This window comes from Cydia pomonella, chromosome 22 (assembly GCF_033807575.1).
Source record: "Cydia pomonella isolate Wapato2018A chromosome 22, ilCydPomo1, whole genome shotgun sequence".
NCBI lineage: Eukaryota > Metazoa > Arthropoda > Insecta > Lepidoptera > Tortricidae > Cydia > Cydia pomonella.
Genome location: NC_084724.1, coordinates 345,702 through 373,237, shown reverse-complemented (window position 1 = coordinate 373,237; position 27,536 = coordinate 345,702). Strand labels below are relative to the sequence as shown.

Below are 27,536 nucleotides of genomic sequence, written 5' to 3'. Positions count from 1 at the left end.
AAATACCGATAAATACCGGTTTATTTGGGTTTGCCTCCGAACTTTTATAAGAACGCGAACGTTTTAAGAACTTTATTGTAACCACAGTTTATTCGAGTAGTGACGAAACGGCCAGCCAGCTTGGTGGCGTGTCACATAAACATAGACATCGACACAGGAAGAAACCGGTTTTTATTGCTCTAAACCGGATAATTTGACAAGAACTGTTCTAATAAAAACCGGTTTAAAAATAACGGTTATTCGAGCGAAACCGAAAATAAAAGGTTTTGCGCCAAGTACATGATAACGGTTTGGAAATTTAACCGGTTTCCGATCCTTGCTATGGTGGAGCTGCAATGCCGGGGTCCTCTAAAATTTCTCGGAGTAGTGTATAAGGTCTAAGTGAGTTCAAATTCGTCTAGATGTTAATGCACATCACCGAGCCGGACGCACGAGTTATCTACACCAAAGTCCATGTTTGCTAATAAGACAGAACGGTCATAATATTTAAAGCAGTCTTTTAACTGCTACTGATTTAATTTAATACAGATCTATCTAGTCCCACAGTAATTTCAATAAGGCTTGTTTTGTGAGTAGACGGATTAATATATATATAATAGATAAATAGATAAACGATATGGATAAATACTTAAATACATACGAAACATACATAACTCAGGAACAAATATTTGTGACCAACACGGAAATAAACTGAATGACCGGCCTGGCCTAGTGGATAGTGACCATGCCTAGGAAGCCGACGGTCCTGGATTTGAATCCCGGTAGCGAGCGGTAATAGCGGTAGCGAATATTTATTTGTGTAATGAAAACAGATATTTTTCCTGAGTATTCCGTTAACTTCGGGTATGGGTAAGTACGTTTAAGGAATCTAAATGGCACAGTTAATATACTTTAACCCTTCAAGCTTTGAGGAATTAAACTATTAGCTATTCGCAATAGCTTTTGTATTTGTAGTTTTTATAGACTTTTTACACGGTTTAGTCAAAGACACATTTATAAAGTACTTCGAAAAATGTATGGTCCGTTAAAGGAGACTGACGGTAGCTAGCTTATTTATTATTATTATTATTTTAAAGCATTAAGTCCGCCATTTGTACTTATTTTTAATGTGCAATAAAGTTTAAATAAATAAATATTTTCAAAAAAATTTGGCTATCCATTGTTTAACTGTGGGCCCTTTGCTGACAGCGAACTTTAAAAGTATGCAAATACGACCATGATTAACTTGTTCGTTGTTACGTCACATATCACAGTTAGTAGCTGATGTCAAGAGCGCATTCAACAGTGAGTGAGAGCACGAAGAAGATGACAAAATACTGGTTAACATAACATAACTGCGACACCCGCATTCAACAGTGAGTGAGAGCACGAAGAAGATGACAAAATACTGGTTAACATAACATAACTGCGACACCCGCATGCAGCAGATTGACTTGCCAAAGTGCTATCCATTGTTTAACCGCTGCGGGCCGAGCCCTTTGGTGATAGCGAAGTTTTAGGTCGAGCATGTAAATACTTCCATGGTTTACTTGTGCGTTAGGTGAGGGTAAAGTTTACCATCGTACACACGGTTAACTGACAACGTATACCTTAGATATATTTTATAAATCAGTGAATGGAAAGCAAAAGCTTAGTATGAAGTACGGTCACGTCTGAAAATATCGTTACGGACAAAGTGCCAAAAATATGTATACACTACCTTAATATATGGGCAATAAGGTCGTGTATATATATTTTTGGCACTTTTTCCGTATCGATATTTTCAGACGTGACTGTACGCCGATATCGTCCGGCGAACTGGTAATCAGTGGGCTCCATAAACGCTACTTTTTATTGCTAGTCAACATCAGACCATCGTCTGTTGCCAGATTTCCGAGAAGTGGCGTGAAAAAATGTGATTGTGTTTTTCGACTTCATGTATGTTCACATGACGTGACTTCACCACTGTTGAACCGATTTTTGTGTGTAATATATTTATTATTTTTGCATTTTTTTGTTTTCAATTGTCTAATAAAATGAACCCAAAAGTATAATTTTACGAGTATTGTTGTGTCCTAGACCTAGGTTTCCAAAGAAAACTCCAAATTTATAGGACACTAATGTGCTACGTTTAATGTTCAGATACAGACTGACATAAGTTACATCTACCCTCTATATTAAAACATAACAATCCCTCCACCAATAGCATAGAAAGTTTCTTAAAATTAAAATAAACTAATTAATACTTTAGAACACTTATGTACTAAAATGGATATCGGTATTTATTTATACACTGGATTAGGGTTCCGAGTGGCCCGGATATTACGACGACCCGCATTCATCGTAGGATCCAAGGTGGCCTCGGTACCCTCCGTCTCACAGTCCAAAATAACATCATCATGAGACACCGGTCTGGCAGCAGGCGAGACTGTGGAGGCGGGGGGTGCGCTTTCCCGTTTGGCAAGGCTCATTCCCAATTTCGAGTAAAGTTGACTCAGGGCTCTGGCCTTCAATCGCTGGTTGTGCCACCGATTCATGATCTGGAGGTAAAGACTCATTAATTGTTATTTTCCAGATCTGAAATGTCTTGGTTATCACTAGTAGTACATACAGTTTGACTTCCTTTGTATAACAGTAATTGATCCACATGTTTCTTAATAATAATATCTAAATCTATTATATGGACTAAGTATAACATATTTACTACAGATTTTTGTACACAACCTTTTTTCCATACTTGCTTATTTCCGTTACTAAATGTATGTTTAACTAACACCTGATCTCCTTCCTTAAAACACACCTTCCGCCGCCCTCCATAGTTCTTAGTTTGTGAGATCTGTTTAAAACAAACATTTTGGTTAGCTTCAGAGGACAACGAAACCTTCGGCAATTGTGAGTGTGAGTCATAATTATAATAATAGTGTATTTGGTAATTACATGCCCTAACGGCTTTTTTGAACACAAACACAATTACACCCCTTTAAATGCCGCGTCATTCTTACAATACAATACAATACAATACAATACAAATACTCTTTATTGCACACCTCAATACAGAAACAGTACAAATAATACAACACATAAAGAAGAGGTAAACAACAGGCGGTCTTATCGCTAAAAAGCGATCTCTTCCAGACAACCTATAGGTAGCGGAATTAAAAAAAAAAAATCTTCAATGTTATTTACACTAATCACATAATGTAGGTACAAAAAATCAAGCAAGATCAAAAATTTTAACACACACTTCACACCTCATTTACATGTAACACATCATGTTAAGAATATTAAACACTAAACACTTTGGCGTTGAAACTCTAGGTCCATGGGGTCCCAGCGCGCACAAGTTTTTTGGAGAAATCGCGAAGCGCCTGGTTGACGTAACTGGTGACCGAAGAGCTGGCGGCTTCCTCGCACAATGTATCAGCATTGCGATACAATGAGGAAATGCCGCCAGCATCCTTGGTACAATGCCTCAAGGATACATATCCATTATGTATACTGTTATTTCAAATAAGATGTTTTACCAACCAAACAATTATTTAACAGTTTTTACAGTACATATGGTGCTACTTTATAGCACTAGTGCGAAAATTAGCATATTACGTTACTGTGTCGAACATTTAAAGGGCCATATGTACTGTAAAACGTTGTACGATACATGTGCGAATAGGTAATTCGCAACTCGTGTCGATTTAAAACACTCCCTTCGGTCGTGTTTTAATTTATCGCCACTCGTTTCGAATTTCCTATTATTCGCACTTGTATCGTAATGTACTATTCCGAGAGCACGTTTGTTGAAAAATTCATAGACTTTTGTTTTTTTTTTGTCTTTAGTCAGTTTGCTATGAAGTTTTCAAATAACATACATACCTACATACATATAATCACGCCTATTTCCCGGTGGGGTAGGCAGAGACCACGGATTTCCACTTGCCACGATCCTGACATACCTCTTTCGCTTCCTTCACTTTCATGACATTCCTCATACACGCTCGTCGGTTTAGGGTGCTCTTGACCTGGCCTTTCTTCAGGATTTCCCCGATTTGATCAGGGAATTTCAAATAACAACGACATTTTAATAGAAAATAATCTATTAATTAATTATAAGCAATAACGGATTTAAATCAGGTTTACACATACTTTAATCTTTCCATCCATTTAACTGACCGCTTAAAACCTCTTTCGCAAATACTTTTTAAAGAAACAGCTGTCAAAAACTCACGTCATACACTGTTATGATTTTCACAATGTATACAAAACTAAACTAACACAAACAAACCATACAAAATGCAGACAAAATAACCGTGTGCAAATAATATTACTTATTAAGCAGTGTTCAAATATTTAAAATAATGCATAGCCAAAAACATAGCACAACGAACCTAACCTCAATCAGATAAATTTTTCTCTAAAGCCTAAGGATCTGTACAACAAACAGCCGTGCATCCAACTGCACCAATCTTCAGATCATCCACCTCGTCTTCTTTTTCGTTCTCAAAACACCTCAAAACACTCAAGCAACCTCAAAGAGACTCGCTGCTGGGAAACAAGCTCTCTTCCTCATTAGTTCCTGTGTGTTTGTGTCTGAAGTGTCCAAAGTGTCTGATCAACATTATCTTCTTGTCCGTGTAACACAAGGATCCTGATCAAATTTAAAGTCAGCTTTTAACTATTTTTTGCGATAACGATATTTGGATTAAATTTCTTTTCGTTGTCTTGTTTCTGACCATGCTTCTATTTTTGTCTTTTATCAAATTAATAAAAACAGTTGAGTGCATGTCTTTCTCGGTATAGATTAATATTCTCATGAGTGTATTTAAAAACTAAATTTCACCCGATACAAAAAGACAAAAAAACAAGCACACCGAGGTTTGACCCCATGATTTTGACCACCACACACAAATGAAAGGTTGAAATATCACCAATTTTCAGTCATGTCAAAACCATTAAAAGATACCCCTATAAAGCCGCTACCCTCCTTTATTCGGCAACGTTTGACCCTCCAAACCCTACTGACCAACCCCCAGCAGTACATAAAGAATATTAATTATTGTGAACGGCCACAACGTAAAGAAGAGGTGGGAATATTTTTATTTTAATGTCGAATTTTTTGCGTCATATTTTGATATATGGTGAATAGATAGATTTCCTTTTTTATAATACCTAGGTGGCAAACAAGCGTACGGCCCGCCTGATGGTAAGCAGTCTCCGTAGCCTATGGACGCCTGCAACTCCAGATGTGCTACATGCGCGTCGCCGACCCTAAAACTCCGCACCCTCGTTGAGCTCTGGTAACCTTACTCAAATCCAAAAAATCTTATCCAAATGCTTAAATGTGACGAAAATTTAACTAATTAATAAGTTTTTTGATAAAAGCTTTTATAACTGACTGTACTTTTATTTCAACAGGCAACTAATACTCATCGAGACAATTCTAACAAACCTAAACACAATTAGGTTGCGTTGTTTCATCACAGAGTTCTTATGGCCACCTCCTGTCTCCATCATCAGATCAGCTCGATGGTACCATAATATTGCATTGCCACCCGACTAACATATGTATGCGAAGTTTCAGCTCAATCGAATAATGAAAAGTGGGTCTAAATCCGCTTGCAATATTTGATCCGAACATCAAACATTGCAAGATAAATAAAAGCTTGGGAAATTGAAAAAAAATGTATTAAGAGGGAAGAATAACTTTGTGATTGTAACGAAATAACTGAAATATATAAATATAAAAATAATATTTTTTTATGAAATTCCATTTCGGAAGAAAACGGTTTCCACTTACTCAATCTTAAGAAATCACTTTACATAAACATTAGTAATTATAGTAAAACTCTTTATTGTACAAAAATGATACAATACAATACAAAAACATAAGTAATTGTAGTAAAACTCTTTATTGTACAAAAATGAAAAAACAGGAAAAAACATATTCTTCATTAGTACAAAGGCGAACTTACCCTTTAAGGGATCTCTTCCAATTATCTTTTGAGCAATTGAGGGAGAATTGGAGACGGTAGACATCCGCACTGTACAAAACGCCGTAAAAAAAAGAAAAGTTATTTAGTTTGTAAGTTACTTAACTTTAACCTATAAACCTAGTTTTTCATTATGTCAGTAACATACAATATATATACAGTCATCGCAGTCGATGTAGGCTGTAGACTACTTCCTCAAAATACCCCCTTATTCGCTTTTTTCTATTTCTTTTTTTGTCTCTTTTTGTATGGATGCGTATGTAGTATACCTCCCTCTTAATTAGAAATGTCTGCAAATGATACCACAATGTGCGATGCTTAGAAATAAATGCAAAGTGGAATAACTCACTGTCTCGCGCGAGACTCGAACCCACTCCGGGATACCAGGGTCACTCTACCAACTGAGCAACTGAGACTTATCCATTGACAGAGAATATTGTTTTATTTTTTTTCTTAGGAAAACTTACAGCTAAAGTAACAAAATAGGTTTCGAAATAAAAACAGTAATCCAATTACAAGTTTCCACAGGATTAATAATAACTATTATGCTTATAATTGTGTTGCTAACAGTGAGACTGAGTTTAAACATTGAACGAGAAGAACAAAAGAGTGGAATTACATAAGTAGTAGTGGGGGAAATTGTTGTATGAATCTTGTAATTGATCCAGGTAGTGATAGAAGAGAGGGCGTCGCCGAAGCCTTCTGTGGTGAGCGAGAGGACGCAGACTAAAGATGTTCTGGACGCTGAGACCAATACGAAGATGACCCGTTTCTCGTGAGTATTGAAATCCCTCCTAGATCAGACCAAGCTAAGTTGGCAGCGGTTTTGACCAGATGGGGCACGTGTTATTTTAAACGTCAAACTTCTATGAATTTATGACGTTACCAGTTGCACCGTCTGGGCTATCAAAATCACTGCCAACTTATCTTGGTCTTACTCTAATATAGTAAAAGCGAAAATAACACTGTCTGTCTGTTAACCTGAACCGATTTAGATGAAATTTGGTATGGAGCAAAGAGAATTTGTAATAGAGGTAGATTGACAAAGTAAACTTTGTAGCCACAGTAAATTTACTGCCATCTTTCGACACATGGTTAAAACTTTCAGAACGCCATTTGACTTTGATTCTTATTCTTTCACTGATATGTGTTTTTGTTAAATATCAAAAAGTGGGTTAGAACTGCGAGAAGGTGTACAAACTTGGTCTTTCAGTAGCTCAGAAGTCCAAACTCGGAGTTTGCCAAAGAGCCATGGAGCGTAGCATATTAGGTGCCAAATTGGTGAAGGATCGAGTCCGCGCTCCAAGACACAAGTCGTCGATGTAGCTCGGAAGGCGGCCAAGCTAAAATGGGGTTGGGCTGGTCACGTCTGCCGAATGAGTTGTGGGGCAAAGTCACTACAGAGTGGGAGCCCGAAAACTCGAATCAGGGATCAGGCAGACCTCACCGGCGATGGCGGGATGAACTGATCTCCTTCTTGAAGGAGTGGCCAGATACAGCACTGGACAGAGATCAGTCTTTGCCCAGCAGTGGGATACGGCAGGATCCAAATAATAACAATAATATAATCAAATAAAACCGGCCAAGAGCATGTCGGGCCACGCTCAGTGTAGGGTTCCGTAGTTACTCTTCCGTCACAATAAGCTAAACTGGAGCTTAAAGTATAGTAAATTGTTAACCAAGGGATGAAACGGTACTTTTCACCTAAGTTAAACAAATAGGCAAATTTGCATAATCAGTACCTAATTAAAATAAGTCTTTTTACTATGAAGGGAAAACTTTTTGCGATAACTCAAAAACAGCTAAACTGATCATGTCCGCTATAGTTTTCATTTAATGTCTTTCTTAAGCTCTACTTCCACAATTTTTTTCATATTTTTTGGACCTATGGTTCAAAAGTTAGAGGGGGGGGACACATTTTTTTTTCTTTCGGAGCGATTATCTCCGAATATATTCACTTTATCAAAAAATGTTTCTTAAAAACCCCTATTCGTTTTGAAAGACCTTTCCAACGATACCCCACACTCTAGGGTTGAAGCGAAAAAAAAATTTCACCCCCACTTTACCTGTAGGGGAGGTACCCTAAAAAAAATTAAATTTTTAGATTTTATTGTACGACTTTCTCGGCTTTATTGATTTATATATCCATGCCAAATTTCAGCTTTCTAGCACTAACGACCACGGAGCAAAGCCTCGGACAGACAGACAGACAGACAGACGGACATGGCGAAACTATAAGGGTTCCGTTTTGCCATTTGGCTACGGAACCCTAAAAATGGCGCCATCTAATAGAGCACAGCCCAAAAGGTATAGATCCAAGTAAGATCTATGTACGATATTTCTAACGTCAAAGTGACATTGCTTGCCCGAATCGAGGTGCTTCTGTCAATTATACGACATACGAACGATATCTAAACCAGAACTCGTATCGTATCTCATCAATCGGGAAGATAGTTTAAGATGATCCGGGAAAGTATGGAAGATTTATAAGGGTATCAAGTCGGTAGCTCTTTCTTGACCTGGTGCCGCCCAATGTGCCTACATTAGGATGTACGATCACCAGTGATGTGAAAAATACTTTATAAAAAGTATTTAAATACAAAATACAAATACTTCCTTGATATACTATTTCAAATGCAAAATACAAAATAGTTTTCAAATTTGTATTTAAAATACTAAATACAAAATAGGTATTTTCAAAATGCTTTTTTAAAATACAAATACTTTGCGATAAAAGATACTCTTAAATAGTGAATACCTAGTCTGAATTAAAAAGTTAGTATTGCTCGGAATTTACAAGTTGGAAAGGCTTTCTTTATTCTTTAAAAATAGTGTGTATATCAGTCCTCTAGAGTACAAATTTTGTGTCTCCTCATGTTTACCGGTTGAATGGACTTTTAAGTGACGGTTTTTAACAGTCAATTATTAAAAGCATTAATTTAGATTTGTATTGTTTTACAGCTAGTATATACCTCTCGTTGGTTGGTGAAAACGTCTCGTTTGTGTTTCACCAGGGCAGAAAAGTTTGTTTACCTCTCGTGCCTTGAAACCCTTGCAACGCTTAAGATTCAACATTTTTAATCTCTCGCTACGCTTGTGGTCATTTGCGGCGTTACTAAACAGATTCACCAGTTCTATGTTAAAATAATAAATAAATATTATAGGACATTATTACACAAATTGACTAAGTCCCACAGTAATAAGCTCGTTAAGGCTTGTGTTGTGGGTACTAGACAATGATAAATATTTATAAATACTTAAGTACACATACATAAGGTCGATATTTAAACGATAGATACAATAACAGCTTAAACAGGAAAATATAACTAAGTATGTAATAATAGTATTAAGCAAACGCGGATCGGTCCGCGCGATCTTGCCAACTATTACATAAACCCTAGAGGTTTTCAATAGTGGCTTATTGTGTTAAACCCTGTTTCAAAAATTTCATAGTGAATAAATACACAAAAAAAAACAGAAAACACCCATGACTCAGGAATAAATATCTGTGTTCATCACACAAATAAATGCCCTTACCAGGATTTGAACCCGGGACCATCGGCTTCATAGGCAGGGTCACTACCCACTAGGCCAGACCGGTCGCCATAAAAGAATGAGAGTTGCAAGGATTGTAACGTCAGAAAAGATTGTAACTCCTACTTACTTCACCTAATAAAAAGTATTTTGTATTTTGAAAATAGAAAATAGGTCCCAAAACTATTTAAAATAAAATACAAAATAGTTTTCTTTAAAAGGTATTTAAATACAAAATACAAAATAGGTATTTTGCATTTTGTATTTGCATTTTAAATACAAGTATTTCAAATAAGTCACATCTCTGACGATCACAGACTTTAATAGTTGACCCATCTGCGGTTCAAGCTAATTTGGCTGTCAATACTAACGCTATGACATCCCAATGTAAAGTGAACCCTAAATGGCTCAGCTATTAAAGTACGTGACTGTACACTCCGTTTCAATGGAATAACAACCTTCACACATTCGCTGCCAACGTTTTCGTAGCGCTACGCTCGTAGCCGATCCCAGCGTTTTCCCGCATTGTCGAGTAAAGCGGCTACGAACAGAGAACCCGCCGAGCGGGTTCCCGGTACTCAAAGTAGCGTTTTGTTTGCTCTTAAAACTTTCGAACAAAGAATATTCAATCCAATTAATAAGTTTTTGGCAAAAAAAACATTTTTGGTACCAGATTTTGTCGCTGGCTGTACTTTTCTTACTACAGGCAACTAAAACTCATCAAAAGAATTCTAAAAACCCAAAACACAATTAGGTTGCGTTGTTTCATCACAGAATTCCTATAGCCACCTCCTGTCTCCATCATCAGATCAGCTCGATGTTACCATAATATTGCATTGTCACTCGACTTAGATATGTATGCAAATTTTAAGCTCAATCGGAAATCTGGAAGTGACTCAAATTTAGCTTCCAAAATTTGACCCACACAAACATATATACTAACAGTTGGGCTAAGATGGTCGGCTCTTTATCATTTGTTACCATGCCTGTCACGTTCTAACAAGTATGTAAGCGCGAAAGTGACGGGCATAGTGACGAGTGATAAAATTGGAACCTAGCATGGTTCCTCAGGACAAGTTAAATAAAAGCTTGTAAAAATGCAACTAAATTCAATTTTCCTTAGCTATAAATTTGTAAGGTGCGTAACACAAGGATAAGGTCCTCTATCATTGGCTTCCATTTAATCCGCACTGAAAGACAACAGCCCTGCCTGACCTTGAAGATTCCCGGCAAACGGAAACATGGTCGCCCTAAATTTACTTGGCGCCGTTTTGTGGAACAAGAGCTGGGTGTATTGGGGATGGGGTATAGGAGGTTACCCAAACTGCTCAGGACCGGAGTCAGTGGAAGAACATTATTCCAGCCCTACAGAGGGTAACAAGATGAAAAGAAGAAGAAGGAAGACAACAGCTCTTTAAAACTCTTCTCCAATCAATACCTAACTTGGATTCAAGTAACGTTCTTTCTGTTCAGGATGGTGGAAAGCCAAAAAAGCAAGTTGAAGAGCAGATGTACGACAGCATTAGCAAAAGGGGCTATCCTGGCGTCTCGTAGCCCCTATGTGGAGATAGCCAGGCGATTGAGACAGGATACGTGAGTTGCTGTTCATAATACACTTAAAACGGGTCTTTTTCTGTGAAGTATTCCTTGCATGGGGTAACCATCTAAGCGGGCTATCTTGGCGTCTCGCAGCCCCTATGTGGAGATAGCAAGGCGAATTAGACAGGATACGTGAGTTGCTGTTATAATACACTTAAAACAGGTCTTTTTCTGTGAAGGATTCCTTACATGGGTAACCATCTAAGGAGGCTATCCTGGCGACTCGGAGCCCCTATGTGGAGATAGCAAGGCGAATTAGACAGGATACGTGAGTTGCTGTTATAATACACTTAAAACAGGTCTTTTTCTGTGAAGGATTCCTTACATGGGTAACCATCTAAGGAGGCTATCCTGGCGACTCGGAGCCCCTATGTGGAGATAGCCAGGCGACTTAGACAGGATACGTGATTAAAACTTTTAGAACGCCATTTGGCTTTGATCCTTATTCTTTCACTTATATGTGTTAAATATCAAAAAGTGGCGCCATCTAATAGATCAAACCTTTATGTTGTGTCCGGTAAGATGGCGCCACTTTTTGATATTTAACAAATTTAACACATATCAATGAAAGAATATGGATCAAAGTCAAATGACGTTCTAAAAGTTTTAAATATTTGTCGAAAAATGGCAGTAAATTTACTGTGGCTACAAAGTTTTCTTTATCTACCTACCTATCTTATCTACTTACCTATCTACCTCTATTTAAAATTATCTTTGCTTATAAAATATACACTATGCCTTACACAGGTTTTTGACAAGTTTTCACAGATTATTTGTTACGAATAAATATAACATAAATATAACATTGATGCATCAAGATTCAAGGCGGTTAGTTTACAGTTTGTGCCAGTGGCGCCCTCTACGCAAACTTTTGCATAACATTCCCTTTTTAGGGTTCCGTAGTCAACTAGTAGAACCCTTATAGTTTCGCCATGTCCGTCTGTCTGTCTGTTTGTCTGTCTGTCTGTCTGTCCGAGGCTTTGCTCCGTGGTCGTTAGTGCTAGAAAGCTGAAATTTGGCATGGATATATAAATCAATAAAGCCAACAAAGTCGTACAATAAAATCTAAAAATTTAATTTTTTTTTAGGGTACCTCCCCTACACGTAAAGTGGGGGTGAATTTTTTTTTGCTTCAACCCTACAGTGTGGGGTATCGTTGGAAAGGTCTTTCAAAACTAATAGGGGTCTACAACAAACATTTTTTAAAAAAGTGAATATATTCGGAGATAATCGCTCCGAAAGAAAAAAAATGTGTCCCCCCCCTCTAACTTTTGAACCATAGGTCCAAAAAATATGAAAAAAATCGTGGAAGTAGAGCTTAAGAAAGACATTAAATGAAAACTATAGCGGACATGATCAGTTGAGCTGTTTTTGAGTTATCGCAAAAAGTTTTCCCTTCATAATAAAAAGACTTACTTTAATTAGGTACTGATTATGCTGCCTATTTGTTTAACTCGGATGAAAGGTACCGTTTCATCCCTTGGTTAACAATTTACTATACTTTAAGCTCCAGTTTAGCTTATTGTGACGGAAGAGTAACTACGGAACCCTACACTGAGCGTGGCTCGACATGCTCTTGGCCGGTTTTTAATGACTTTAACGGATCTACTGCGATTAAATATCATTAAATATGTATATAAAATGATTTTAAAGTGTTATATTCCCTATTCTAATCAGTGGAAAACTTACAAGAGCGACATCTTTTTAAACAGTTTTAGTCAATAAATACACTCAACTGCAATGAAAACGGATAAATTTGTAAAGTCATTTTTGTATAAAATGCTTCTTTTTGGTTTTCGTGTACATCTGTTATATTTCTTACAGAAACGACAAACAGCAAAAGATACCTCTCGCCAAGGATTCTATGAAAGAAATACCTGAAGTCAAGCGACGACGCGGGTAAGAAAAATGGACCATATTGAAATTTAAATACTTACTCACTTACTTACTTACTCCTCTGGCGCAGCGAACCAAAGTGTGTCTTGGCCTCCAACACGACTGCTCGCGTTCCTGTGCAGTTTCTCGCCAGTCTTCAACCTGGACCTCCCGCAGATCTGCATCCACCACATCCACCTATCGATACACATTGATTAAAGTCAAAAAATAATTTGATAAAATTCAATTTTAGGAATAGGAGTAACAATTATTAAACCTTATTAAACCCTTATGTTGTTTACAGTATCCTAAAGAAGGTTCTAGAAGATGTAACGCTGGAAGGGATGTGCTCGACGGGCACCACCACTGACAAGAAACAACCCACTCTTGACAGGATACTGAAAGAAAATCACATGTGAGTTTTTTTTATACTACTTCGGTGGCAAACAAGCATACGGCCCGCCTGATGGTAAGCAGGCTCAGGAGTTTTATGCGCGTTGCCAAGCCTAACACCCCGCACCCTCGTTGATCTCTGGCAACCTTACTCACCGGCACGAACACAACACTATGGGTAGGGTCTAGTGTTATTTGGCTACGGTTTTCTGTAAGGTGGAGGTACTTCCCCAGTCGGGCTCTGCTCTAGATCTGGAATGACATCCGCAGTGCTGTGCCCTACCACAATAAGCGAGATGACAATGACATTCACCGCGCCCAATGTCCATATTACCTGTCTTTTGGACGTAGTTTATGTGACTGCTACATAATTAAAGGCATTAAAATACACGAGTGTGGGTTTAAGAAACGAACGAAGTGAGTTTCTTAAAAAGATCACACGAGTGTTTTAATGCGTAATTATGTAGAGTACATACACTATTTTATCTACACACATATTATAAACTTTCTATGATATATTCACTAACCCAAATTACAGCCAACGTTGAGCATCTTTGCTCTCCTGGCGGAACTTGCGGATATGTGGTGGCGTCACCGAAATATTTTTATCGCTCATTTTACACGCACCTTTGTTACTTTAAAAACAACAAAACATATTCATTTTATACTTAAAACTAATTAAAAGATAACTGTACGTCAAATGGCGGTAAATGAAAACTTTTTTCACGCATGTCATGCATTCGTAGTTTTTTTTTTAAATTCACAGACAAACTAGAGTTGGGGGCCTATTTCCGTATTTGATACAAACTAACATGCGAGATATGTCAAAATTGTAGCAATTGACATTTCTTTTCGAACAAAAAGGCATCTCGACGGATATTAAAATAGAGGTCAAATCGAATTGCTTTTTTTTCCGAGATGTTCCAAATTTGAATGTATAACCACACAATAACCACATCGATTTTGATGTAGTTATGAAGCAATTACAACATCATCACAAATAAGAAATTTGTTGTAACAAAACAGTTTATCGTAATGTTGGCCATTATTTACGGATTTTGAAGGCATCATAGAGGGTTTATGATATGATGTGTAGGTAAAGTCTTTAAATTGTTAGTTTACCTTTCCAAGTATTTCCAATTATAAAAGCTGATTTTATTTATTTAAAACCTCTATTTTCAGAACAGTGCACTTTTTTTGAAAAACGAACTACTTTTGGGTTATTTTGACTCAGAATCGTAAAGACGGTTGATTAAAAGAAAAGAAAATAGTTGTCTCTGTTTTTCATACAATACTTTTCATTCAAAATGTACCTTGTGATTCTGTGTAAAAATAACCCAATAGTTGATAGTTTAAAAAAATGGGCACTTTTTTAGACCTAACAGGATAATAAAACGTAAATTGTAAATGCATTTTCCAGCTTCCTCAAATACTCAAAAAGTTGCAAATCAAAAAAGAAACGCGTACGCATGGACAAGAAACCGGCCTTCTTCTTCACCAAGAGAGACCAGGATTCCGTACAGTCTTTAAACGAGGCCTCAGAAATTGAGAGGCCTAAGCGAGTGAGCCTTCCACCTTCGGATGAGAATGACAACTGTGAGTATATAGAGAAGAAACCAGCCTTCTCTTACTTTACTAAGATGGACTAGGATTCCGTACACTCTTTAAACGAGGTCTCAGAAAACGAGAGGCCTAAGCAAGTGAGCCTCCCACCTTCGGATGAGAATGACAACTGTGAGTATATAGAGAAGAAACCAGCCTTCTCTTACTTTATCAAGAGGGACCAGGATTCCATACAATATTTCCGTGGAATGCAATTAATAAATGAAATAAATGAACAAGTCTTTTATTTCATTTATTAATTGCATGCCATGATACATACAGATGTTATCTTAACACATTCAGTGCCAGCGCGTACTACGCGCTACGAGCGTAGCCGATAACATGGTAAAATGCGTATTTAGCGAAAAGCGACTACGGACTGAGCGCCCGCCTGGCGGGTTGCTGGCAGTGAATGCGTTAAATAACATATCTCAAATGACAACAATGACACATTAGTATGTATATGGACTAGAAACCAGTATTTTCTCCCTTACATAAGAAATTCATGCCAAGAAAAAGTATGTTTTTAAATAAGTTATAAACCATCTTGTAATTGAAGTGATCAGTAAATAAATATTCTTTATTACACTGCCAATGCAAACAAAATTACTGGAAATAAGCGCAGCAAGTGGTCTTATCACTAGTAGCGATCTCTTCTAGATAACCTTAGGGATGTGTGTTTTACTTTTTAATTACTATTTTAGATGCAGCGGCAAAGTAAAATGTATCTTTGGTGAGTAGACTTATGTACGATTCCCACCGACCGGCTGGATTCGGGCAGCGCCGCGCCGGAGCGCATTTTCAATGTTCTTATACATTATGTATGTCAGACGCGATGAAGAGTCCGCCCGGAGCTGTCCGCGTCCGCGAGGTGCCGACCTGTTTGCGGCCGTACAAATGTAAAATGCGCTCCGACTCCACTCGTTTGGTGTGAATCGTATTTTAGTCTAATTTATTTTATTTATTCCGTACTAAAGCATCGGCCACACCGTTGCTCAAAAATGGTGACATTTCATCAACCAAAACGTCACTTTTGATACTGAGAGATCGGTATCGTATCGGTGGGACATCTTATTAATCGGGCCGTAACTATAATATTATACCTTATTATATTTCAGCGTCAGAGCATTCAGAAGACGACGCCAGCCTCGAACGGAAACCAGCTCGACTGATACTGCGCGCGTCGTCCGGCGAACCGGACCAACCGTCCGAACCGTCCGTGTCTGACGCGTCGGATGACGACTCCAGGCTTTCCAGCGTCTCTAACATGTCCAGCGTGAGTAATTGTTACCATCTCAGACAAACATTCAAGAGCTGACAAGTTCTGATTAGGAAAACGAGAAGAAATTTTTTTCGACTCAAAATGACTACACGAAAATTTGTATGGGGTTTAAGTTTTTTTTCCAACTAAGAATTCATAAGAACTTCGGGAAAAGGAGGAACTTATTATATTCAACAGAAAGAAAATTAATTTCAGCGTTTTTGGAAATTCATCCCCTAAAGGAGTTAAAATGGATATGAAAGTTTGTATGGCAACCAAGTTTTTTTTTAATTAGGAATTTGAAACTTCGTGAAACGGTATTGTTTTAAAACATAAGAATACCATTTTCAGCGATTTTGGAAATTCATCCCTTAAGGTGGTTAAAATGGGGGTGAACATTTTATGGGGAATAAGTTTTATTTTAAGGTAGTAACTTGAAACTTCGTGAAAAGATATTTAATTGAAATTTCAAAAATTCATCCCCTATTAGGGTTAAAAAGGGGTTGAAAGTTTTTAACGGGAGTGAGTAGGGACTTGACATTAGTAGGAAGAAAAAATGACAGAAAACACGAAAATACATGTTTGTGCTTTTGAAAATGCACCCCCTAATAGGGTTAAAAGGGAGTTGAAAGTCTGATTTGGGAAATAAACCCACGCCACGTGGACGAAGTCGTGGGCAACAACTAGTTTCTGAAATATTTTTTGAAGAACAATATTAATATAGAAATGCACCGTAATCCCTCCGCATCGATAAGCCCAAATTATCGCCGGAGAATCGAACCCACGTCCCGAGCGCTCCCCGGGGATCCATGTCCGAGATCTGACCATGTGTTACGATAGGATACGCGAGGACCAGCGGGTTTATGCGTACCAATGTAAGGTGATCTTTAGGAATGAAACACAGGTACAAAATGCTGTTTCTTCAAACCGCTGGTGGCCTAGCGGTAAGAGCGGGCGACTTGCAATCCGGAGGTCGCGGGTTCAAACCCCGGCTCATTTCAATGAGTTTATCGCAACTTATGTACGAAATATCATTTGATATTTACCAGTTGCTTTTCGGTGAAGGAGTTAGGAAACCGAACTAATCCCAATAAGGCTAGGTTTTAATTGGAAGGTCAGATGGCAGTCGCTTTCGTAAAAACTAATGCCTACGCCAATTTTCGGGATTAGTTACCAAGCGGACCCCAAGGTCTCATGAGCCATGTCAAAAATGCCGGGACAACGTGAGGAAGACGATGAAACCTGTTTTTCGCTCCTAATTTTTACAATAATTAAAAATATCATATAAATTTTTAAAAAATATCATAAAAATTATGTATAAATATTTTCCATAATGTCAATATCCAGGGAGGAAAATGGGGACTACGTTTGTATGGAGAATCGGCCGTCCCCTTTCATCATAAGAGTGTTGCCCTTACCTCTACCCTCCATAAGTTGAACGTTGACAACTTGACATTGGATGCGCAACTCAGCAGGTCCCATAAAGGAGGTTGGAACCATCTTATATTGGAATGATGCCAGATCCATGTTCACTCAGTATTTATTTATTTATCTAATCTTTATTGCACATAAGAAAACACAGTACAAAAGGCGAACTTAATGCCATAAGGCATTCTCTACCAGTCTACCTTTAGGCACAGCAGATAAGTTGTAGGCGTTGCAAAAACATGTGGTATAGAAATAGATGATACAATTAGGTACCTAAAGTAATTATTAACAAACAGATACGTCTGCGAGCGATACTCCAAATTTTATATTAAAGAAAATAAAAACCGATGTAGGCACGCTCAGTGTAGGGTTCCGTAGTTACTCTTCCGTCACAATAAGCTAAATTGGAGCTTAAAGTATAGTAAATTGTTAACCAAGGGATGAAACTGTACCTTTCACCCGAGTTAAACAAATAGGCAAATTTGCATAATCAGTACCTAATTAAAGTAAGTCTTTTTACTATGAAGGGAAAACTTTTTGCGATAACTCAAAAACAGCTAAACTGATCATGTCCGCTATAGTTTTCATTTAATGTCTTTCTTAAGCTCTACTTCCACGATTTTTTTCATATTTTTTGGACCTATGGTTCAAAAGTTAAAGTTGGTTTTTTTTCTTCCGGAGCGATTATCTCCGAATATATTCACTTTATCAAAAAATTTTTCTTAAAAACCCCTATTAGTTTTGAAAGACCTTTCCAACGATACCCCACACTCTAGGGTTGAAGCGAAAAAAAAATTTCACCCCCACTTTACGTGTAGGGGAGGTACCCTAAAAAAAATTTAATTTTTAGATTTAATTATGGTTCCTAGTTGACTACGGAACCCTAAAAATGGAAAAAGTTGCGCTTCCGGCAGGACTTGAACCCGCAACCTCCGCAATCCGTGCGTTTTGCTCTTAACCAATTGAGCTACGTAAAGTCTACCAGAACCCCAACCCCCACCCACCCCAAACCACCCCAGACGTGTATACATAAGGGAAGGAATGGAAAGATTTGCGAAGTGGTAGGCTTCCGTAACTCAATTGGTTAAGAGCAAAACGCACGGATAATTGCGGGTTCAAGTCCTGCCGGAAACGTAACTTTTTCCATGATTTCCTATAATATAAAATAAGGAACCTGTACGAACATAATACAATCATAAGAAATACACAAACATAAACATACATATATATAAATAATATAGCGCTGGTGGCCTAGCGGTAAGAGCGTGCGACTTGCAATCCGGAGGTCGTGGGTTCAAACCCCGGCTCGTAGCAATGAGTTTTTCGGAACTTATGTACGAAATATCATTTGATATTTACCAGTCGCTTTTCGGTGAAGGAAAACATCGTGAGGAAACCGGACTAATCCCAACAAGGCCTAGTTTATCCTCTGGGTTGGAAGGTCTGATGGCAGTCGCTTTCGTAAAAATTAGTGCCTACGCCAAATCTTGGGATTAATTGTCAAGCGGACCCCAGGCTCCCATGAGCCGTGGCAAATGCCGGGACAACGCGAGGAAGAAGAATATTGGTACAAATACATATACATACATACATACATACATATGAAATCATCAAATCAGTATGACATTATATTGTTGGAATTGGCCTGTACTTAATTTGATAAAACAATTCAGTTTGTTCCCTAGCTCTCGTTAAAAAACTGGAATAACATCCTGAACTATCCCGACAAGTATCAGAGGTTATTGCTGGGAGTCACTTTTTACGGTTCCCTGAGGACCTGTACACGGGTGTTGAAAGAATACGGGGGCTAAACGCTCTTTACAGCCACCGTAGACTTGTAATGTATATTTACGTGTAGGTATCGGATTTTATGGCAAAATGTACTGACAATTAGACCGGTTTTTTGACGACCGGTTTTGCCTAGTGGGTAGTAGTTAGGGAGGCGAGGTAGCTAAATGGCGTAATTCAACGGCGCCGTCGAGACCTATCAAAATCGAAAGATAAAATAATTTCGAAAAGAAAAGCTCGTATGGTAAAAACCATTTTAGCGGTGGGTTTGGCGTGTACGGTTTTTCAAAAATGTTAAATAAAACAGTTACTTGGGCATTCTCGAGCGCGTCAGATATTCATACTACGTATGCCCCAAGTGCCTCTGATAACAACGGTATACTAATCTGCCGGTTTTCGTGGTGGGGGTAGGAATATAAAGTAGTCAAAAATGCAAAAAAAAAAAATTTACTCGAGCGCGTCAGATTTTCGGAAGGGGTGTTAAGTAGGCCCCAAGGAAGCTCCCTTTAAAAAAACTGACGATTTCGGCGTGACGATAAGTTAGGATGAATTTTTGAAAATGCTAAAAAAAAAAGTTTTTTTGAAATACTCGAGCGCGTCAGATTTTCATAGGGGAGGTTTATCTCGGTATCCTGAAAGCATATTTTCTTAATCTGACAAAAATGTTGGTGGGTTCTCTTAATCTGACCGAAAAAGGTTTTTTGGTTTCTTTTTTTTTCTTTTAATAAATTTTGAGATATAATAAAAGTCACATAATTTAATCATCGTTATTTCATATCAATTTTTATTAACACCCTCAGTTTTCGAGATATACTCAAAAAGCGGCCAAGTGCGAGTCGGACTCGCGCATGAAGGGTTCCGTACCATTTATGACGTATTAAAAAAAAATCTACTTACTAGATCTCGTTCAACATTTTACCACTTTGGACACACATTTTACCACTTTGGAAGTGTCTCTCGCGCAAACTATTCAGTTTAGAAAAAAATGATATTAAAAACCTCAATAGGTTTTTTGATGACCTATCCGTAGATACCCCACACGTATGGGTTTGATGAAAAAAAAAATATATTTTTATTTTATGACTTATTAAAAAAAACTATTTACTAGATCTCGTTCAAACCAATTTTCGGTGGAAGTTTGCATGGTAATGTATATCATATATTTTTTTTAGATTTTTCATTCTGTTATTTTAGAAGTTACGGGGGGGGGGGGGGGCAAACATCTTTCCACTTTGGAAGTGTCTCTCGCGCAAACTATTCAGTTTAGAAAAAAAAGATATTAGAAACCTCAATATCATTTTTAAAGACCTATCTATAGATACCCCACACGTATGGGTTTGATGAAAAAAGATTTTTTTAGTTTCAGTTCTAAGTATGGGGAACCCCCAAAATTTATTGTTTTTTTTTCTATTTTTGTGTAAACATTTTAATGCGGTTCATAGAATACATCTACTTACCAAGTTTGAACAGTATAGCTCTTATAAGTTCGGAAAAAAAGTGTCTGTGATATAATCGGACAGACAGTCGGACTTGACGAATCTATAAGGGTTCCGTTTTTTGCCATTTGGCTACGGAACCCTAAAAACCGGGAGTTTGAGTTTTTATGATGCTTCAAGTCAAAAAGTTTTAACTTTGGACAAAAATGTAAAGGGGTGAATCAACTTTTTTTGTTTTGTTATCCTGTCCCGTTGTCCAAGGGACAACAGTGGCACAGTTTGTTTGAAGAGACGTTGTATGCCGTTCTATTAACATGCTTAGTAGGGGGCCCATTATGGACATTGGTTATAACGACCACAAAAACGCAAGTTTAATTCATTTAAGTACCATAAAATCAGTATTTCAATGAACTTTTGTCCCCTGGACAACTAATCGTAACCATGGCAACGAGTGACGCTAAAAAGTTGATTCTCCCAAAGAGACCTTTTTTGTGTAAAATAAAATTACCTTTTCTGTTTATTTAAACTTTTTTTTTGTAAAATGTATCGTTCGCGACTTATATGCCGCAACGCGTTTTTCGGAAGACGAAATGGCTCCTCCACACTTCCGGTCATGCGGAAACCGGCAGATTTTGTATTTTTAGTAAGTTTTAGATTATATTCTTCAAAATAAAAAATAAAAAAAATCGCGCTCGAGAATGCCGGATTACCGTTTTTTTTTTACAAGTTCGCGACCCTATAATTCGGCGGCGTCAAGGACTTATCGTCAGATTAGTTAAATTTAGTCTTAAAACACTAAAATCAACCCCCAATATCTTAATCTGACGCGCTCGAGTATTTCAGACTGTCAATTTTTTTTTACTAATCTGATCGTCTATCCTAGGCGCGCGTCACTACATATAGAGCTAAATACTTTACAAGGTTGTTCTATTAGGTCTAAGGTATCTCTCATATCTTAAACTGCCACGCTCGAGTATTACCGAAAATTCCCCTATTCGCCTCCCTAACTATAGTGACCCTGCCTACGAAGCTGATGGTCCCGGGTTCAAATCCTGGTAAGGGCATTTATTCGTGTGATGAGCATGGATATTTGTTCCTGAGTCATGGGTGTTTTCTATGTATTTAAGTATTTATAAATATTTATACATTATACAGGGTGATTTCTGGGTCGTGATCCAAAACCACTTTTTCTGAATCTATAAATGATTTACATTATCATACGATAGTATTTGATTGAAAGATAATTAGTTTGATATTTATTATTTTTCAATTAAAATTAATCTTATGTGAAGTAATCATGGTCACCCTATGACTTTTGACATACGCTGTATGGAAAGCGACAAGACGTCACATTGAGTAGGGTGACCAAACTGTATGCAAACATGTTTTTTTCTACTTGTCATCTGAAAAATAATCATAATTATTGGTGATAATAAATAATGAGCAACATCATTAGACTCATCTTTGAATTCTGTGTGATATATTGTTCTCTTGCTCCACGACCCCGAAATCACCCTGTATATATCGTTGTCTAAGTACCCTCAACACAAGCCTTATTGAGCTTACTGTGGGACTTAGTCAATTTGTGTAATAATGTCCTATAATATTTATTTATTTTATTTTATTAGGCGGCATCGATGTTTTTCCCATACACTAGTGACCGCTCCATGTTTTGTTTTTAAGCGTGTCGTGTTTGTACTTTGGAAGTTTTATTTTGGACACGATAATAAAATTCATTCAAAAGATCCTTCTACCATACAATACAAATCCACTTTATTGCACAACCTCTGAAAAAATGTACATGGAAACACAAATAATACATGAAGATAGAGGTAAACAACAGGCGGCCTTATCGCTACAGAGCGATCTCTTCCAGACAACCTTTAGGTAGTGGAGAAATGAAACTTAAATTAACTAATTAGGAGGTGCAAAAAAAAACTAAATAGCAAACTAAATTAAAACTAAAATACCCTTAAAATTTAAGTCAACAACAGTAAGATAATACATATACATACATACAACTTACATAATTATATACCTACATATATACATATATACAATACTATATAATTCTTGCCAAAAGTGATAACCAATAACGCGGACAGAAACACTAAGGAAGGGACAGATAATAGTCTTTAAGATGGGATTTGAAAACAGCAAGGGATTGAGCGCGTCTTAGTACGACAGGGAGAGAGTTCCATAACCGAACAGCCCGAAAAGTGAATGAGCAATTATACAATTTTGTGGAGGAAGGAGGGACAGAAAGAAGCAAATTTTGTGTGGATCTTGTGGAATTTAAATAACTAAACCCCTTCTATTCCCTTCGTTACGCATGCTAGATTTCTGGGGCCCAATTCTCGAACGGTATAAGACAAATATTATTAGTCATTTTTGAAGACCTATCCATAGCATTCCATAGATACCTCACACGTATGGGTTTGATGAAAAAAGATTTTTTGAGTTTCAGTTCTAAGTATGGGGAACCCCCAAAATTTATTGTTTTTTTTCTATTTTTGTGTGAAAATCTTAATGCGGTTCATAGAATACATCCACTTACTAAGTTTGAAAAGTACAGCTCTTATAGTTTCGAAAAAAAGTGGCTGTGACAGAATCGGACAGACAGACGGACATGACGAATCTATAAGGGTTCCGTTTTTTGCCATTTGGCTACGGAACCCTAAAAATGTGTCCCCCCCCCCTCTCTAACTTTTGAACCATAGGGCCAAAAAATATGAAAAAAATCTTGGAAGTAGAGCTTAAGTTATAGTTTTCATTTAATGTCTATTAAATGAAAACTATAGCGGATATGATCAGTTTAGCTGTTTTTGAGTTATCGCAAAAAGTTTCCCCTTCATAGTAAAAAGACGTACACCCACAGTACATCCTTTGGTTAACAATCTACCATACTTTAAGCTCCAGTTTAGCTTATTGTGACGGAAAAGTAACTACGGAACCCTACTCTGAGCATGGCCCAATTATAACTGTTATACAAATAACTATAAATTATTGTTTTTTTTAGGCCCCTCAGCTGTGCGGCTCTGACAAGCTCTCAAGCCGTCCGCTGCAACGCCAGGTTACGCTGATTTACTTATCATCAAGGGTCGGCGTTGTAGGCGTCCATAGGCTACGGTGACTGCCTACCATCAGGCGGGCCGTATAATTGTTTGCCACCGACGTGGTATAATTAAGATCATCATCATCAATCGACAAAAAAAAATGAAGTTTGCTCAGGCCGCGTAGCCAACGTTACAGTCGTTAACGCTCCGTAGCGTAGTCATCTCTCTCTATCACTCGTCCATATTAGTGCGACTGTGATGCGTTTCGTTCGCCACGGAGCGTGAACGATATGCATGTTGGCTACGCGGGCTGGTAATTTCGTGACAATCGGTTGAGAATTGCGATCTGTAGAAGAGGAGATGCGGACATACGAAATCATTTTTTCCCAAGCTGAACGGAGACCTTAGCTAACGCTCGGCCAACAAGTTTTCCTCTTACCTCAATACCACACTCGTGTGTCAGTTGTATAAACTACTACTATTTTTGAACTTATTATTTATCTTTGATAAGGATTATTTATTATACACGGTGTAACACGCAGAACTCGAAAGATTTTAACTACACATTTCTGAGGCATAAAGAAGGGAAAAAAAATGACTTAAGGTCAATTTAGCAAATAAAAATATTTGTTTTTATTTGGTTGTGTTTTTTAAATCTATTTGTATATAAAAATTAAATGTTATTGGTAAACCTGTCACTTACATGAATTTTTACTTTTTTTCGTAAAAACTAGTTTTTACAAGGTGTTGTTTATCACTTTTTTACATCTATCAATTAGGACGTCGCCATCAAAAAGGCGTTTAGCACTAACGGCCCGATTCGAAGTTCTCATTTAGATATCATTTGTATGTCGTATAATTGACAGAAGCAGCTCGATTTGAGCAACCAATGTCACTTAGACGTTAGAAATATCGTAGATAGATCTCATTGGGATCACAGCGAAATCGATATAAACGTCAATTTTGACATGTCGTTTTAAAGATCTTTCCAAGTTCTTAAACGTGTGTTAATCACTCTTCGAATCGGGCGGTAAGTAACAATAAAAATATGTTTTTTTTTTTCATTTGACATTAACTCTGAAACTACGTGAAAACCACAAAAAATTATAGGACATTTTGTCCTTTAAATATGATCAGGAATACTAGTAAAATCTTTGGAGTTCCTCGTGAAACACCGTGTATTCTGAAAGTATTTTTCATATTAAAAGGATTTACAATTTTACAGGTTCCACAACTGAGAGTACGCGCAGACTTCTCCCAAGATGCTCCTAAGAAGCCTCCGTGCGGAGTACCTAAAGAACGACTGTATTTCAAAAACATGGTAAGTTGTCTACCACTTAAAAGGGGGGGGGGAGTTATTGCATTTTCCTCACACTTGCTCGAAAAAGATCTACAGAGACCATACAGAGACAGGACCTGTATTGTTCCCGTGAAAGTTATGGAATGTGAATTAAAAAAGTTATGACTCCCTAGGGAGTTATAGTTTTATTATGTTATGTTACTAATGCATACATACGTATAAATGAGTTTTATTTTAAGAATACTGACGTTTATAATTGCCTAACCTGTCGAAAAATGACAATATGGCGGACGAATGTTTGAAATGTCACCGTATTTAAGTATTATTTAGCTTTTTTTTTCTCAAGTGTGATGAAAAACATTGTGTGTAACTCCGGGGGTAAGAATATTGCAAACTCGGGTCTTTAATTCACGGCAGCCAGTCAGTCGTGAATTAACACCCTCCTTACCAATATTTCACTTACCCTCCACGTTCAGTCGCATTCAAAGTCGCATGGAGAGGGTAGTTTATAATTAAAAAAAGATTTTGTTCCAATTCCAAGCAAGTCAAGCGAAAAAATCCAATCCACAAACCACGTCAGCGTTCAAAAATAACGTTTTTCTGTCTTGTATTGTTTCCGCTAGCTAAGTCAATATGACATGAAATATGAAAGGTTTTCGCCGCGCGTGTTGATGGACACTTATGACAGCTCAATCGAAACAAAATGGCGGCCTATTCTATTTACACCAATTTATTATTCTGTGAACAACGGATGCGTGTCCGGTGCGTAGATGTGCACGTGCTCGTGCACGTTGTAACGTGTTTGCAGATAGTTATGAGAGACAGCACACCGCTTGCGTGACGTGGGCGTGCACGGTTTCAACATTTCAGCGAACGTGCATGTGCACTGATTTGACTACTTTGACCCCGCAATGGCCAGCTAACCCTGTTATAATTTGGAGTTGTCTCTTGCTACGTTTCCATAGCTTCATGCTCCAGCCGGAGTCTACTCCTTGCATATAAAGCTTTGAGTGCTTTAGACCCGTCAGATTGTCCCATTCTTTTTGGTGTTTGGTCTTAGTGCGCGAGAGATTCCCAATGGCATGGCTCAAGGTCGAATCAAAACAAGATGAAAACATCATTAAGTCATTTATTTATTGCAACCATAGTTTAGTACAGATCTTAATAACTAAGTATATTCAGAGTCGTATGGGCGCTGGCAGGGCATTGCAATATCATACATATTTTAATTTACAATTATCCCAATCGTTATTCGTGAATCTACTTATATGGTACTTATTATGCATGCATATATTTTTATAATCCCATATCTAGTCTTAATTTTATATATTATGTCACACTTATTATCTATATTTTACAACCATTTGTTTGCACTTACATATAGATCCTTTTTCATGTCAAGTTAGGTATATATTTAAATTCAATCAAATTCATCAAATTGTTAAGATAGAATCGGCCCCGTGTATACGCCCAATATGTCAATGTACAGCGCAGAACTTAGTTTATTGGCACAATTTCGGTTTAAAGAATCTTTATTTGTACAATTTGCTTGTAATTTCTGTGATAATATTTGTATAGATGAATCGTCTTAAAGGAAAAAAAACGAGACTGACAAACAATAAATAAATAAATATGAAATATATTAAAACGAGTCACTCACTAGACCTCGTTATGGATTGGTACGCACGTTACAGTATGTTTCTAACTCGATGAGTAGGGTGACAGGTGTCATCTCCATACAATTTATAACCTAAAACGCCACATCTCGCAAAATTGTATTGAACCACAGATCAGATATATATAAGATATGGCCACCCTATACATTAAAATGCGACCGCCTAAAAGCGCTCCGTTACTAGATGGCGTCACTGAAAATGCGCTGTTGCCTAATATGGAAACTAGATGGCGTTAAGTGTCACATTGAACGTACACTGGTCAGCGTACCCATCGAGTTTGAAAAATACTATACTAGTTTTAATATATTCAACCTCTTCGCCGCCACGTGAAGGAGAAAGTGTCATCAACGCCACGCCACGTCAAAACTTGCACGCATACAAACCTGACCAAAACCACGACTTGATATGAAGTCGTGGCATGTGGCGCACGAAATGTACGGACTTTATATCAAGTTAATGACGGCAAAAAAAATTAATTATGCTAAAAGTTACATGTGTATTATAATATTTTGTATGTTTGTTTCAGTTTTTATATTTCCCTTACGTACACAGCGTACACACACACAAGCGGTAATTTTGCAGTGTTCCTAAGCCCTTTATGAATACAAGTGATAAGTTCAATGAT

General features: G+C 37.5%; 1 protein-coding gene across 1 annotated transcript; it reads left to right on the top strand.

Annotated features, from left to right (window-relative positions):
• Positions 1-3,593: 3,593 nt before the first annotated feature.
• On the top strand, positions 3,594-27,536 carry LOC133530267 (uncharacterized). The gene is made up of 10 exons (XM_061868142.1): positions 3,594-5,057; positions 6,632-6,738; positions 10,971-11,090; positions 12,921-12,995; positions 13,276-13,386; positions 14,785-14,960; positions 16,085-16,242; positions 23,899-23,952; positions 25,161-25,256; positions 27,438-27,536. Exons 1-10 carry the CDS (start codon positions 4,914-4,916, stop codon positions 27,483-27,485), a joined length of 1,089 nt encoding a protein of 362 aa, XP_061724126.1. The 5' UTR covers positions 3,594-4,913; the 3' UTR covers positions 27,486-27,536.